Source organism: Schistocerca cancellata, chromosome 3 (genome assembly GCF_023864275.1).
Source record: "Schistocerca cancellata isolate TAMUIC-IGC-003103 chromosome 3, iqSchCanc2.1, whole genome shotgun sequence".
Classification (NCBI taxonomy): domain Eukaryota; kingdom Metazoa; phylum Arthropoda; class Insecta; order Orthoptera; family Acrididae; genus Schistocerca; species Schistocerca cancellata.
In genome coordinates this window covers 401065538-401081334 of record NC_064628.1, presented here as the reverse complement: position 1 = coordinate 401081334, position 15797 = coordinate 401065538, and the positions used below count along the sequence as shown (strand labels likewise).

General features: G+C 39.1%; 1 protein-coding gene across 1 annotated transcript in view; it reads right to left on the bottom strand.

Moving 5' to 3' along the window:
- Nucleotides 1-1230: 1230 nt before the first annotated feature.
- LOC126175142 (uncharacterized) overlaps nucleotides 1231-15797 on the bottom strand; it is a 163917-nt gene continuing 149350 nt past the window's right edge. Inside the window, exons 11-12 of the mRNA XM_049921702.1 lie at nucleotides 5177-5400; nucleotides 1231-2484 (exon numbers count right to left, since the gene is read on the bottom strand). Coding sequence (XP_049777659.1) covers nucleotides 1391-2484; nucleotides 5177-5400 — 1318 coding nt within the window. The 3' untranslated portion in view covers nucleotides 1231-1390. The remainder of the gene's footprint in view (nucleotides 2485-5176; nucleotides 5401-15797) is intronic.

The window sequence follows — 15797 nt, the reverse complement described above, 5'->3', positions numbered from 1 at the left end:
GGCCTCTGGAATAGAACATATTCCCTTGTTATTACCGAGATTCTTGGGAGAGCTAGTCATGACAAAATTATTCCGCCTGGTGTGCAAGATGTATGACAGGGAAATACCTGACTTCAAGAAGAATGTAATGACTACAATACCAAATAAGGCTGGTGCTTACAGGTGTGAATAGTATCGGTAAGTTTAATAAGGCATTGTTACAAAACACTGCCATAAATTATTTACGCAAGAATGGAAAAACTGGTAGAAGTTTACCTCAGGGAAGATCAGTTTGGGTTCCGGAGAAATATAGTTCATGTGGGGGTACACTGACACTAAGCCTTATTTCACAGGGTGTGCTGAAGGAAAGCAAACCTACAATTGTACTAGTCGTAAGTTCAGAGAAAGCTTTTGACAATGCCGGTTGGTCTACACACACTACAATTTTGAAGGCAGCATATATGTAATACAGAGAGTGAAAAGTTATTTCCAACTTTTACAGAGACCAGATTGCAGTTGTAAAAGTCAAAGGACATGAAAGGGAAGCAGCAGCAGCTCGAAAGGGAGTTAGACTGGGGTTTGCCTAAGCTACGCGTTATACAATCTGTAGATTGAGCAACTACAAAGAGAAATCTGGAGAAATTTGGAAATGGAATTATAGTTCAGGCAGAAGAAATAAAACATTCGGGTGTTCTGATGACAATGTAAATCCATCTGAGACAGGAAAAGACGTGGAAGATTAATTGAACAGGATGGACTGTGTCTTGAAAAGAGATTATATGACAAACATTAACAAAATTGGAAAATTATAGGAGTAAAAATGTAAAGGAAGGCCTAGGGGCTAGTTATTCGAAGATGATGAGACATTAACAAGGTAGAATAGTGTGAAAAGCTGCTTCAAACCAGTCTTTGGACTGAAGACAACAACAAACAAAAGTGTTTACCTCTGTTTCCTGCTCCCATAACTGTTACAACAATTAATGTCAAATCAATCATCAATTCTACAAGGATAGCAACAGTATTTAACACAGCATATGTTAAGACACAGTAAATTTTTTAGATATATCAAGGTATTTGGTTCAGCATCATGAATACATATTTTTCCGTAGATAAACACACACTACCACTGCCATTCTATGCTTCAACTCCTCTTCTGGATACAGATACAAATAAATAAACAAGCACGCACACGCGCACACCTTACTTTGGGAAAAGGGAAGAAGATGGAACATTAAGATTCAAACATCAGAATTAAAAAACAAGACAGTTTAATAGCCACTCTTATCTTCTTTTCCAAAGAAGTGATAACAAAAGCCACCCTGTCAGCAGGTGCAGCACTCCACAGTCTTCTCTACACACAAATAGCACCTTCTGTTCATCTGCAATAAAGGAGTCTATTCTTGTACACTGGTCACAGGCCAACTGAGGATTTTACCTTTTTCTTCTGCTTTTTTAATCTCTTGTTGGCAACTGACATCTTGAACGAGACATGTTTACCCACAAGTTTCTCCTTTATCTTCGAAGCTTTCATCTGTGGCTTATTTGCTTTGGAAAGCTGCAATTCTTCACTTGTCACTAACTGACCTACGTCACCACTTTCCCATACTCTCTGTGGTACAGCATGCCCTGTCGATTCAGTTGGGCTGCCACTGGATAGTTTCTTCTTCTTCTTTTTCTTCTTTTCTCCATGAACAGCTACTGACTCTACAGAAGTATCTACTGGCTGTACTGAAGTGTCACCACCAGGTTTCTCACTAACCATTTCTGCTTTTTTCTTTCGACGCCGTCTTGCCTTTTTTGACAACTGCATATCCGAAAATGTTGATATGTTTAGGTCCTTAGATAGCGAAACATTTTTCTCGTTGCTGTCTCTGTGATTTTCTTTCATCGTAAGGTTCTGTGGTGGTTTCTCCTGTGTCCCACCTGGTGCCTTCCCATTAGCAGTTACTGTTACTTCCCGGCCACCAGATGCTAATTTCTGTTTCATCAGCTTCTTTCTGTGCCTTTTCTTCTGACTTTTACTCAGACCAGAGAGAACTCCATTCTTAGCAGCATCTGAACGTCTCTCTTTAGGGGGCGACGCTTCGTCCCCTGTGTGCACCTGCTCTAGTTTTCTCTTGCTTGCTTTGCCTTTTGCCTGTGCTGAATTTGTATCTGAAGTACTTACACTATTTGGTGATGTCAAAACATCAGACGTTTCACTATTTTCAACCGCCATAGCTTTTTTCTTTTTCTTGTGTCTTTTCTTCCTCTTCATTGGACTTTTAACATTTTCTGTTACACTTTTCTCTGGACTTGTTTCCATTTGTGAACTTCCACTTCCTTCCTCTTTCACCTTCCTCTTCTTTGCTGGACTTTTAACATCTTCAGTTACACTTTTCTCTGGACTTGTTTCTGTTTGTGAACTTTCACTTTTCCTCTTTTTCTTCTTCCTCTTATTTGCTGGACTTTTAACATCTGGAGTTACACTTTCCTCTGGGCCTGTTTCCACTTGTAAACTTTTACCTGTAACAAAGCAATGTGGAATCATTGTTTGTTCTTATACCACTCCTGATGTAATTTTTTTCCTCTGACCCCTTTTCATTAGTAGTACATATACAACAATTATATGAAATAACTGATTCTTATTCACGGAGTATTTCATCAAACTTTATTACTCACACTATAACAATTGCTGAAGGCAATAGCACATTTAATTTGTACAAAAACATTTTATTCAAAGAAATGTTTGTGATTTGCTGTAACTGCAAACTACATGAATCTCAAAAATTCAATACTGCTAAAAATGGTTTGTTGATTGACGTAGGTCATTTAAAAGCCCTTATTCTCTTCTTTTCACCCAACATTTAATTTTTCCAAAAAACTTTATATTTCACAATTTGTGTTAAAAATTCTTATGGTCCAATGTTAATTATTCCAACTAGAAGAATTAACTTCCTAGAAACTTCTAGACAGACTGATAATCCTCATGCACATTAAAACTGCTCTCCCATAAAATAGTGCCAATGCCTTTGCCATTTTCTAATTACGAGGTGTGGCAATAAAGAAACCACTCATGCTGTAACTCTATTTAAAAACCTTACACAACAAATGTTTTCACCTTCAATGTAGCCTCCTTCCCGATCCGTGTACTGCTCCATGTGAATTTTCTATGGTTGGAAGCAGTTCTACAAGAATTTTTCTGTTATGCTGTTGAGGAGGCTTGTCACTTTTTCCATCACGGCATCCACAGACTTGAACCTGGTACCTTTTAGTGCAGACTTCAGTCTTGGGAAGAGAAAGAAGTCACACAATGCTAGGTCAGATGAATATGATGAATGTTCTTTCACTGGAATGTTGTTTTTGTGCCAAAAGAAGCTCTTCATAAACATCACGTCCTAATGAAGAATGCATGAGCAATTCTTCCACAGATCTAACTCCTCCGTTATGCACCTTCACGGAGGGTCCCAAGAACCGTTACATAATATGCTCGATTGGCAGTATGACCTTAGGCACCCAATCAATGTAAATAACCCCTCAGACATCGAAGGAAACAATTGTCATTGCTCTGAATTAAGGACTCTTCCAATGCACGGACTGTCAGTCTCTGGATTGTATTGGAATATTTATGTTTCATCACAAGTAATTACTTTGCTGAGGTAGTCATTTGCAATGTTTTCAAGAGTGTCAGTACAGCAGTCTACTCAATGTTGCTTTCGCTCGTTTGTGAGGATTCTTGGCACCACTTTAGCACAAACCTTTGTCATGCCAAGATCATCCAAAATCAGCTGAATGGTTTCCTTACTGACTGCGGGCTAGTTCTGAAATTGCTCAAATGCTCAGGCAGCGGTCTACTCTAACAATCCTGCTCACTTCCTCCAATTCTCTACAGTTTCCAAGGTGGAAGGACTCCCCGATTTCAGATCATCTTCGACGTCTTCCCTACCATCCTTGAACCTCTTAACCCACTTGAAAACTTGCTTATGAGATAGACACTGATCACCATAAAATCAAATCACATGTTTCTGTGGTGGGTTCTCCAAGTTTTGTAAGGAATTTGACATTAACACCTTGTTCCACTGTAGAGCATAGCGTAATTCTGACGGAGCCCAGACACATGACCCGTTTCTAAGAAGACTCCCAGCCAGACTAACCCCAACAGCACTGTGAAATTCTGTACGCATGTCAGTGAGAGTTCCAAGGTTACTCCTACACTCTTCTCTTTGTCACTGACAAAGCTGGCAATGCGCACAGCAACCATTCCAGTTTCTTTATCAGCACACCTCATATACAGCTACTAGTGCCGCTTACTTCAATGGCTATTGAATCTTCATCCTTTTTAATTTTACATTGGGAAATCCAGGATGGAACAATGACAAAATTTTATGAAGGATAGACTGTTACCATATAGTGGAGATGTTAAGTCACAGACAGGCACCACAAAAAGATTAATAACCATGTAAACTTATGGCCAGAAAGCCTTCTTCTGAAAGACAACATACACACAAACATGCGTGCAAACTCAGCTCACACTGTGGTCTGGCGTTGGCAGCCAGAGACTGCTCATGAGTGTGTAAGCTGTGTTTGTACAAATGTTTGTGTATATGCTGTCTATTTCAGAAAAATGCCTTGTGGCAGAAAGCTGAAGCGATTAGTAGTCTTTTGTTGTGCCTGTCTGCTACTCAACATCTCCGCTCTGTGGCAAGTCGCAATCTATCTTTTCATAATATTGTCCTTTTTCATTTTTCTGTTTTTTATGTTAAAATCTAAAATGGAGTAGCTTAGTATTTACAAATTGGAATTTTTATAATATGGGTGTCTACAAACAGACATCACACACAAAGACTTAGTCAGCTGTGGCCACAACTCAAAAGAAGAACAGCTGGGTAAAGTTTGTACTTAACATGTGTAGTTAATATCTCTCTGTCTGGTAGAGTTCGCAACGAGTCTCACAACATGTAGCAGTTATTCTGTTGAATAACATTAATTGTAATAATATTACTTGTCAACTGATCGAACATTCTTTGCATTTGTGTTGTTAACTGATCGACAAAACTGTTTGTTGAAAAATGTGAAGAGGAATGAAAACCAAATTCTACAGTGTACGTCTTTTAGTAGCAGTTCATCATAGTTAACAACCTTAGGGAGAATATAAAATCAGAAATTCTACAGGACATATGAGGCAGAGGCAATTGAACCAAGTCGGTAAGTTACACACCTTTCCTCTCTTTCCCTTGAATGTTCTCTACAGCAACTTTGTCGCTTTCTTCTACTGATTCCTCATTTGCAGGTTCATCATTCACTTGGTCACCATTAACACCATCTTCATCCTTTGGTTTTGGAATTACATTAGAAAACTTCTTTAACTTTGCAACAAAAAAGCCATCCATATTGTGAGTGTGTGGATAAAACCTGCGTGTTAGCTTCAGTGATGGATGAAACCTGTAGGAAACTTTCCACGTTAACATCCTAAATAAAATATACAAATTTTTATATTTTATACTTGAGAAACTACAAATTTCTGCCAAAGCCATGCAACAAAGAAGATGTAATGCCATTATAATTTCAGAGGTTTCCTTTCTTTTAAAAACAAAATTTCACATAGAAATTAAGCAAAACAATCACATTACTGTTGCTCCATACGTAATAAATTTTACTAACAGACAACTGGATTTAACAAATATACTCAGGATAGCATACATTCATAAACTAATAATGTTTTTGTGTGTGTGTGCGCGCGCTGAGTACAGGTGTACTGTGATGGAAGCAGGAATATTTTCACATACAAAATGAATACTTTCTTCAGGAGCTGGAAGAAATTCAGTGTCTTAAACCCTGTGGTGCATGAATTTCACTACAGTGGACAACTTTTAATGGGGAATTCTCTGGCGTTTTCAGTCAGTCATTAGGCTGCAAATGCATGAAGGACACAACACTGGTAGGGAGTACCCACTGCAGTGAACTGTGTGCATTTGCAGCCTCACGACTGACTGAAAATGCCAGGGAAGTGTCCATTAACAGCTGTCCACTGTAGTGGACACTATGCGCCACAGGGTTGATTTTGCACTTCCCTGAATTTTGGATAGTGTTTCACAAATATCTTGTGACATGGAAAACAGTTGGTATACAGATAGTGGTAATGGCATTTAATCTGTGTGAAGCAATAGCAACAGTGATGGTGACAAGGAATTGTTAAAAAATACAATGCCTGAACTGAAATTGGAAGAGGGTAGAAATATATTTCATGTGAAAGTAAAATCTTAGATACAATAGGGGTTAATTCTTAAAATTTCCTCTTTCGTTCACAGTTTCTGGAAGAGCAAACGAGATAAAACATGGACATGAATTACCAGCACACGTTAAGCCTTCTGAGGCAATATACAGCTTTAAGAGCTAACACGTGGCTGTGGTCGGCCTGTGGAGTGTGACAGTATTTCACTGTATGTAAATCACTGACAGAACTCTTTAAAGACCTTACCTTTAGCTTTTCTACCATTTTTCACAATGTCAACATTTGTCATAATTATTATTGCGTTTGATGATGCTTGTTTGGAGTAGGAATTTCTGAGGCAGCTAATATCCTCAAATTACATACATCTGAATATTTTAGGTTAAGCTTAACTAGAACTGATATCAAATGAAAATACACATTATTTTATTACTATTAGCCTATCTGTATTTTATACTAGAAACCGAGCATAATGCAAATAGGTCTCGAAAAGCAGCCTCAGGCCAATAAATGACAGTGCTATAGGTTGCCCACAAAGCTCAATATCCAAATCACCTATTACTAACTGGAATAAAGCCACCTGATGGAGGAATGATAATCAAAAACTCAAAAGAACCATGCATGTGACTAGTTACAGTAATTTGCATTTTCCGTTCATAGTTATAAGTATTTCAATAGCACAATAGGTAATTTAAAATCAACAACACTATTATTCTACTACTTCACAAGTATTTAACATGATGATATAATTATAAAAAAAATGGAATTAATCTTATTTGAGTCACCCAAAACCCACCCAAGTCTATGCTTGACACTCATCGTATATTACTGTGAAACGTATTACTATTCCAACATAACAAAACCACAATTTTGTTGACACAAATTTTCTTTTTGGCCTTCAACACCTATTAACATGTGGAACTGATGTGGATTTTTTGGGCGGTATATCCTCGTAACTTTGTCAAAATTACTATTCATTACAAATGAAATATTAACTTACTAAACTCATGACTGACTCAATAATACACATATGCTCAATACTGGAGACTTTTGTACATATGGTGAAGCTCAATTTACTAGGTTTATGGATATAAATATATGCTTCCACAGTCATTGTCACAATCAATAAAATTCTTCTGGGTTTGTAACCGCATTGTCAGTATGTAAAAACTACCAAAGTTTGGTTCATAATGGCAATACAGTCACAAACCCAGAGGAATTTTACTGACTAGGCTTGTTGTTGATGTGGTCTTCAGTCCAGAGACTGGTTTGATGCAGCTTTCCATAATACTCTATTCTGTGCAAGCTGCTTCACCTCCCAGTACCTACTGCAACCTAGTCCTTCCGAATCTGCTTAGCGTATTCATCTCTTGGTCTCCCTCTACGATTTTTACCCTCTGCACTGCCCTCCAATACTAAATTGGTGATCCCCTGATGCCTCAGAACATGTCCTACCAACTGATCCCTCCTCCTAGTCAAGTTGTGTCACAAATTTCCCTTCTCCTAATAGTATTCCAGTACCTCCTCATTAGTTACGTGATCTACCCATCTAATCGTCAGCATTCTTCTGTAGCACCATATTTCGAAAGCTTCTATTCTCCTCTTGTCTAAGCTATTTATCGTCCATGTTTCACTTCCATACATGGCTACACTCCACACAAATACTTTAAGAGAAGACTTCATGACACTTAAATCTATACTCAGCGTTAACAAATTTCTCTTCTTCAGAAACACTTTCCTTGCCATAGCCAGTCTGGGTCATTCGACGTCAAATCAACAAATGAAACCATTTTCAACCTTACCCTCTTGGATTTAGATGAAATTAAGTATGCCTATAGTACTCGTAAATAGTGCCACAAATTAATGTTTCACATTTTTCTAATGAAAAGTTACTGAGTAATGGACTTTCAAAAATTGAAAAAAATGACAAATTTTTGACTCGCAGAACAATGTTGTTTTCTTTATAACTCGTGTTCTAATTAAGCTAGAACAATAAAATTTACTTCACTGGAAAGCTTTTATATGATACCAAACATCATTACATCTACATGATTACTCTGCAATTCCCATTTAAGTGCTTGGTAGAAGGTTCATCGAACTACAATCATACTATCTCCCTACCATTCCACTCCCGAACAGCACACGGGAAAAACGAACACCTAAATCTTACTGCTCGAGCTCTGATTTCTCTTATTTTATTATGATGATCATTCCTACCTATGTAGGTTGGGCTCAACAAAATATTTTCGCATTCGGAAGAGAAAGTTGGTGACTGAAATTTCGTAAATAGATCTCACCATGACGTAAAACGTCTTTGCTTTAATGACTTCCATCCCAACTCGGGTATCACATCTGCCACACTCCCTCTCCTATTACGTGATAATACAAAACGAGCTGCCCTTTTTTTTTTTGCACCCTTTCTATGTCCTCCGTCAATCCCACCTGGTAAGGATCCCACACCGCACAGCAATATTCTAACAGAGGACGAACGAGTGTAGTGTAGCTGTCTCTTTAGTGGATTTGTTGCATCTTGTAAGTGTCCTACCAATGAAACGCAACCTTTGGCTCACCTTCCCCACAATATTATCTATGTGGTCTTTCCAACTGAAGTTGTTCGTAATTTTAACACCCAGGTACTTAGTTGAATTGACAGCCTTGAGAATTGTACTATTTATCGAGTAATTGAATTCCAACGGATTTCTTTTGGAGCTCATGTGGATCACCTCACACTTTTCGTTATTTAGCGTCAACTGCCACCTGCCACACTATACAGCAATCTTTTCTAAATCGCTTTGCAACTGATACTGGTCTTTGGATGACCTTACCAGACGGTAAATTACAGCATCATCCGCGAACAACCTAAGAGAACTGCTCAGATTGTCACCCAGGTCATTTATATAGATCAGGAACAGCAGAGGTCCCAGGACACTTCCCTGGGAAACACCTGATATCACTTCAGTTTTACTCAATGATTTGCCGTCTATTACTACGAACTGCGACCTTCCTGACAGGAAATCATGAATCCAGCCGCACAACTGAGACGATGCCCCATAGGCCCGCAGCTTGATTAGGAGTCGCTTGTGAGGAACGGTGTCAAAAGCTTTCCGGAAATCTAGAAATACGGAATCAACTTGAGATCCCCTGTTGATAGCGTCCATTACTTCGTGCGAATAGAGAGCTAGCTGCGTTGCACAAGAACTATATTTTCTGAAACCATGCTGATTACGTATCAATAGATCGTTCCCTTCGAGGTGATTCATAATGTTTGAATACAGTATGTGCTCCAAAACCCTACTGCAAACCGACGTCAATGATATAGGTCTGTAGTTCGATGGATTACTCCTACTACCCTTCTTAAACACTGGTGTGACCTGCGCAATTTTCCAATCTTCAGGTACAGATCTATCAGTGAGTGAGCGGTTGTATATGATTGCTAAGTAGGGAGCTATTGTATCAGCATAATCTGAAAGGAACCTAATCGGTATACAATCTGGACCTGAAGACTTGCCCGTATCAAGCACTTTGAGTTGCTTCGCAACCCCTAAGGTGTCTACTTATAAGAAACTCTTGCTAGCAGCTGTTCGTGTTTCAAATTGTGGAATATTCCATTTGTCTTCCCTGGTGAAGGAATTTCGGAAAACTGCATTCAATAATTCCGCTTTAGCGGCACAGTCGTCGGTAACAGTACCATCGGCACTGCGCAGTGAAGGTATTGACTGTGTCTTGCCACTTGTGTACTTTACGTACAACCACAATTTCTTCGGATTTTCTACCAAATTTCGAGACGTTTCATTGTGGAACCTATTAAAGGCATCTCGCATTGAAGTCCGTGCCAAATTTCGCACGTCCGTAAATTTTAGCCAATCTTCGGGATTTCGCGTTCTCCTGAACTTCGCATGCTTTTTCTGTTGCCTCTGCAACAGCGTTCAGACCTGTTTTGTGTACCATGGAGGATCAGTTCCATCTCTTACCAATTTATGAGGTATGAATTTCTCAATTGCTGTTGCCACTATATCTTTGAATTTGAGCCACATCTCGTCTACATTTGCATAGTCAGTTTGGAAGGAATGGAGATTGTCTCTTAGGAAAGCATCTAGTGACACTTTGTCCGCTTTTTTGAATAAAATTATTTTGCGTTTGTTTCTGGTGGATTTGGAAGAAACGGTATTGAGCCTAGCTGTAACGACCTTGTGATCACTAATCCCTGTATCAGTCATGCTCTCTATTAGCTCCGGATTGTTTGTGGCTAAGAGGTCAAGTGTGTTTTTGCAACCATTTACAATTCGCGTAGGTTCGTGGACTAACTGCTCGAAATAATTTTCGGAGAAAGCATTTAGGACAATCTCGGAAGATGTTTTCTGCCTACCACCGGTTTTGAACAAGTATTTTTGCCAACATATCGAGGGAAGGTTGAAGTCCCCACCAACTATACCCGTATGAGTGGGGTATTTATTTGTTACGCGACTCAAATTTTCTCTGAACTGTTCAGCAACTACATCATCGGAGTCTTGGGGTCGGTAGAAGGAGCCAATTATTAACTTAGTTCGGCTGTTAAGTATAACCTCCACCCATAGCAATTCGCATGGAGTATCTACTTCGACTTCACTACAAGATAAACAACTACTGACAGACACACTCCACCACCAATTCTGCCTAATCTATCTTTCCTGGACACCGTCTGAGACTTCGTAAAAATTTCCGCAGAACTTATTTCAGGCTTTAACCAGCTTTCTGTACCTATAACGATTTCAGCTTCTGTGCTTTCTATTAGCGCTTGAAGCTCAGGGACTTTCCCAGCACAACTACAACATGACACACACACACACACACACACACACACACACACACACACACACACAAAATTCAATATTTCGCAACCAACGGTTGCTTCATCAGGAAAGAGGGAAGGAGAGGGTAAGGGGTTATTCCAATCCCGGGAACGGAAAGACTTACCTTAGGGGGGAAAAAAGGACAGGTATACACTCGCACACGCGCGCACACACACACACACACACACACACACACACACACACACACACACGTATCCATCCACACATTTTGTCTGCTTGTGTCTGTATATGTGCAGGTGTGTGTGTGTGTGTGTGTGTGTGTGCGCACGCGCGCGCATACCTGTCCTTTTTTCCCCCTAAGGCAAGTCTTTCCGCTCCTGGGATTGGAATGACCCCTTACCCTCTCCCTTAAAACCCACATCCCTTCGTCTTTCCCTCTCCTTCCCTCTTTCCTGATGAAGCAACTGTTGGTTGTGAAAGCTTGAATTTTGTGTGTGTGTGTGTGTGTGTGTGTGTGTGTGTGTGTGTGTAACAACATGCCAACACTTTCATTTGGTAAGTTACATCATTTTTGTTTTTTAGATATATTTTCCCACGTGGAATGTTTCCCTCTATTTTTAGACACACACACACACACACACACACACACACACACACACACACAGTTTATAAAAACAACATTGTTGAATTTATCGAATTTTGAAAAACTATATTTTTAAAATTATAAAAAAAATACATGTGAAAGAAACTTTACATCTACATATTCTGAAAGTTTCAACTTGGGATGAGCACGGGATCACTATGAAAAGCAATTTTATGTTTACCACGATTAACCAAAATCACAGTCAGATACGTGAATTTCTATTACGAGGTGCATTCAAGTTCTAAGGCCTACGATTTTTTTTCTCCGGACTGGAAAGAGATAGTAACATGCGCATTGTTTTAAAATGAGGCCACGTTCATTGTCAATACGTCCCAGAGATGGCAGCACCGTACGACAGATGGAATTTTACCGCCAGCGGCGAGAATGAGAACTGTTTTAAATACTTAAAATGGCGACGTTTTCCTTACTTGAACAGCGTGCAATCATTCGTTTTCTGAATTTTCGTGGTGTCAAACCAATTGAAATTCATCAACAGTTGAAGGAGACATGTGGTGATGGAGTTATGGATGTGTCGAAAGTGCGTTCGTGGGTGCGACAGTTTAATGAAGGCAGAACATCGTGTGACAACAAACCAAAACAACCTCAGGCTCGCACAAGCCGGTCTGACGACATGATCGAGAAAGTGGAGAGAATTGTTTTGGGGGATCGCCTCCAGAGTTGGGATTTCTGTGGGTTCTGTGCACACAATCCTGCATAACGACCTGAAAATGCGAAAAGTGTCATCCACGTGGGTGCCACGAATGCTGACGGACGACCACATGGCTGCCCGTGTGGCATGTTGCCAAGCAATGTTGATGCACAACGACAGCATGAATGGGACTTTCATTTCGTCGGTTGTGACCATGGATGAGACGTGGATGCCATTTTTCAATCCAGAAATAAAGCGCCAGTCAGCTCAATGGAAGCACACAGATTCACCGCCACCAAAAAAATGTCGGGTAACCGCCAGTGCTGAAAAAATGGTGGTGTCCATGTTCTGGGACAGCGAGGGCGCAATCCTTACCCACTGAGTTCCAAAGGGCACTACGGTAACAGGTGCATCCTACAAAAATGTTTTGAAGAACAAATTCCTTCCTGCACTGCAACAAAAACGTCCGGGAAGGGCTACGTGTGTGCTGTTTCACCAAGACAACGCACCCACACATCGAGCTAACGTTACGCAACAGTTTCTTCGTGATAACTTTGAAGTGACTCCTCATGCTCCCTACTCACCTCACCTGGCTCCTAGTGACTTTTGGCTTTTTCCAACAATGAAAGACACTCTCCGTGGCCGCACATTCACCAGCTGTGCTGCTATTGCCTCAGCGATTTTCCAGTGGTCAAAACAGACTCCTAAAGAAGCCTTCGCCGCTGCCATGGAATCATGGCGTCAGCGTTGTGAAAAATGTGTATGTCTGCAGGGCGATTACGTCGAGAAGTAAGGCCAGCTTCATCGATTTCGGGTGAGTAGTTAATTAGAAAAAAATCGGAGGCCTTAGAACTTGAATGCACCTCGTATTTTGCTACACATGAAAATATTACAGTGTTAGATTTTGTTACATGGTCCACCAATTGTATTTTTGAAATGAATAACTGCTTATTAAACTTTAGTGCTAACTATTTATTAATAGCTGTAAAACCATGGGAAAAAAAGAAAGAAAAAAAGGAAGTTATCTCTCATTTTAAGGATTATATATAAAATGATTCTTTGGTGTTACTATCTGCAATTATTCAGTATTTTATCTCTGGTTAATATTGTCTGCCATTTTCACCTATTGTTGAAAGTGACCCACACATTCTTTTGTTGTGAGGCAGCTGTGGTGAAATTATGTGATTAACTCTGAAATATGTTTTGAATCTAGCTGAAAGGTACTTTTGTACAAACCTCACAAGAGTCTGTAAGTTTGTATGTCTACAACCAGTTAATGATTGCATACTATTAACATAATGAAATTTTTTTTTACAGAGAGTGAAAGAATAGAGAAGTAATATTGTGTAGTACTGAATATAGAAAGCTGAGGCATTCAACTTTGCTCACTTGAGAAATATAAAATGCCTAAAATTTCAGCTTTGTGCTGTAATCCATTTAATGAAAAGGGCCACAATAACCACAAGAAAAACTTACGGCCTGTTTCACAATGGATGATACCAAGAAAACCTTTCTTAACTTTAAATCAAAAAGCGTGTGACAACTGCTGTAAAAAATATTGCACGAGTAGAAATTTATGATACGTCTAGCACAGAAAATGATGATGATCTACTGTATTCTCTGGTGAAACAAGAAAGTGAAAAGGTTTTATGTGATAGTGACGTACAAGACATTGTAGCAGTGAGGCCTTAGAAAGGTTGAATGCTTCTTTGCAGTCCGTTGGTGAATCGCCAATTAAGAAGAAATGACTGTGTGAAGCAAAATATCCTAAGGAAAAACTAATTAAATTAACTTCAACAATTCAAACAAAGGTATTATTGCTTCCTTCCGAAAAAGAAGAGGTGGTACATGATCATGCAGAATCTGAGATGATCAGTCAGCTATAAGATAAATTTCGTACATGTACATCTCTAAGTAAACAGATGGAAATTCTTACCAGTTTACCTAAAAGCTGGAGTGTTAAGAAGCTTCAAGATGAATTTAATGTAACAAATTACATGGCTCGGAGAGTGAAAGATTTGGTGAAGGCCAAGGGAATTTTGTCTTCCCCAAACCCAAAACCTGGCAAGACTCTTGATCAAACAACTGGTGATTTTGTTAGAAACTTTTATTGTTCTGACGAGATAAGCAGGGCAATGCCTGGGAAAAAAGATTGTGCTTGTGAGAGATAACGGAGAAAAACTGCAAGTACTAAAATGGCTAGTTTTAAGTAATTTGAAAGAAATTTACGCAAACTTTAAAGACAACCATCCACAACTCCACATCGGATTTTCAAAGTTTGCAGACCTACATCCCAAAAATTGTGTTTTAACTGGAAGTAGTGGCACACTGTGTGTGTGTGTGTGTGTGTGTGTGTGTGTGTGTGTGTGTGTACTACCCACCAAAACTACAAACTCATGCTGACTGAATGTAACATTCCTCAGCTGACAAAGGATGAAGATAATCCAATAAAAACTTACAAAGACTGCATTGCAAGAGTTGTATGTAATCAGTGAATGTAAATTCTGCCCTGGCCCAGAAACATTTAAGACATATTTACTAGATTGGTTGAATACTAATGATATTGATAATATAACTTATCAGCAATGGGTTTCCGTTGATCACACATCTCTAGAAACAATCATAAAATCATCTGACAACTTTATTGCTTGTTTTTTGATAAATTAAAATCACTTACACGACAATCATTCGTTGCTAATCAACAATCAACCTTCCAAAAGAGACTGAGAAATGAACTTAAAGAAGGCGAGGTCTTAGCGCTCTGTGACTTTTCTGAGAATTACTCCTTTGTCATCCAGGACGAAGTTCAAGGCTATCACCAGACAAACATGCAAGCAAGGATTCGTCCCATTGTTGCTTATTACAAGGATGGGAACAAACTCGAGCACACAAGTCTTGTAATCATATCAGAATGCCTAACACATGACACTGTTGCTGTGCATTTGTTCCAATCGTGCTTGATGAACTTCCTGACAAATTCGGTAGAAAACCAAGAAAAATATATTATTTCTCTGATGGAGCAGCAGGTCATTATCAAAAGAGGAAGAACTTTATCAACCTGTGTCATCATGAAGAAGATTTCCAAACTGAAGCTGAATGGCATTTTTCAGCCACCTTGCATAGCGAGGGAGCTAGTGATGGTGGTGGTGGAACGTTTAAATGACTTGCAGTTCGAGCAAGTCTGAAACGGCCATACAGTGATCAAATAATGACACCAAAACAACTTTATATGTTTGCCAAGGATAACATAGAAGGAATGAACTTCAAGTATGCTACTGAAGAAGATCACAAAAATGAAGAAATTAAACTTATGGATAGATTTGAGAAATGCTGCAAAATTGTAGGGACACAAAAACTTCACACTTTTATTCCTTTTAGCAAGGACAAAATAATAACAAAAGTTTATTCAAACTCTGATGATAGTAAAACTGAATTAGTGACAGTTTCTGACAGTGATGATATACCATTCAAAGACATAAAAAGGATATGTTGCTTGTGATTATAATGGACACTGGTGGTTAACCTGTG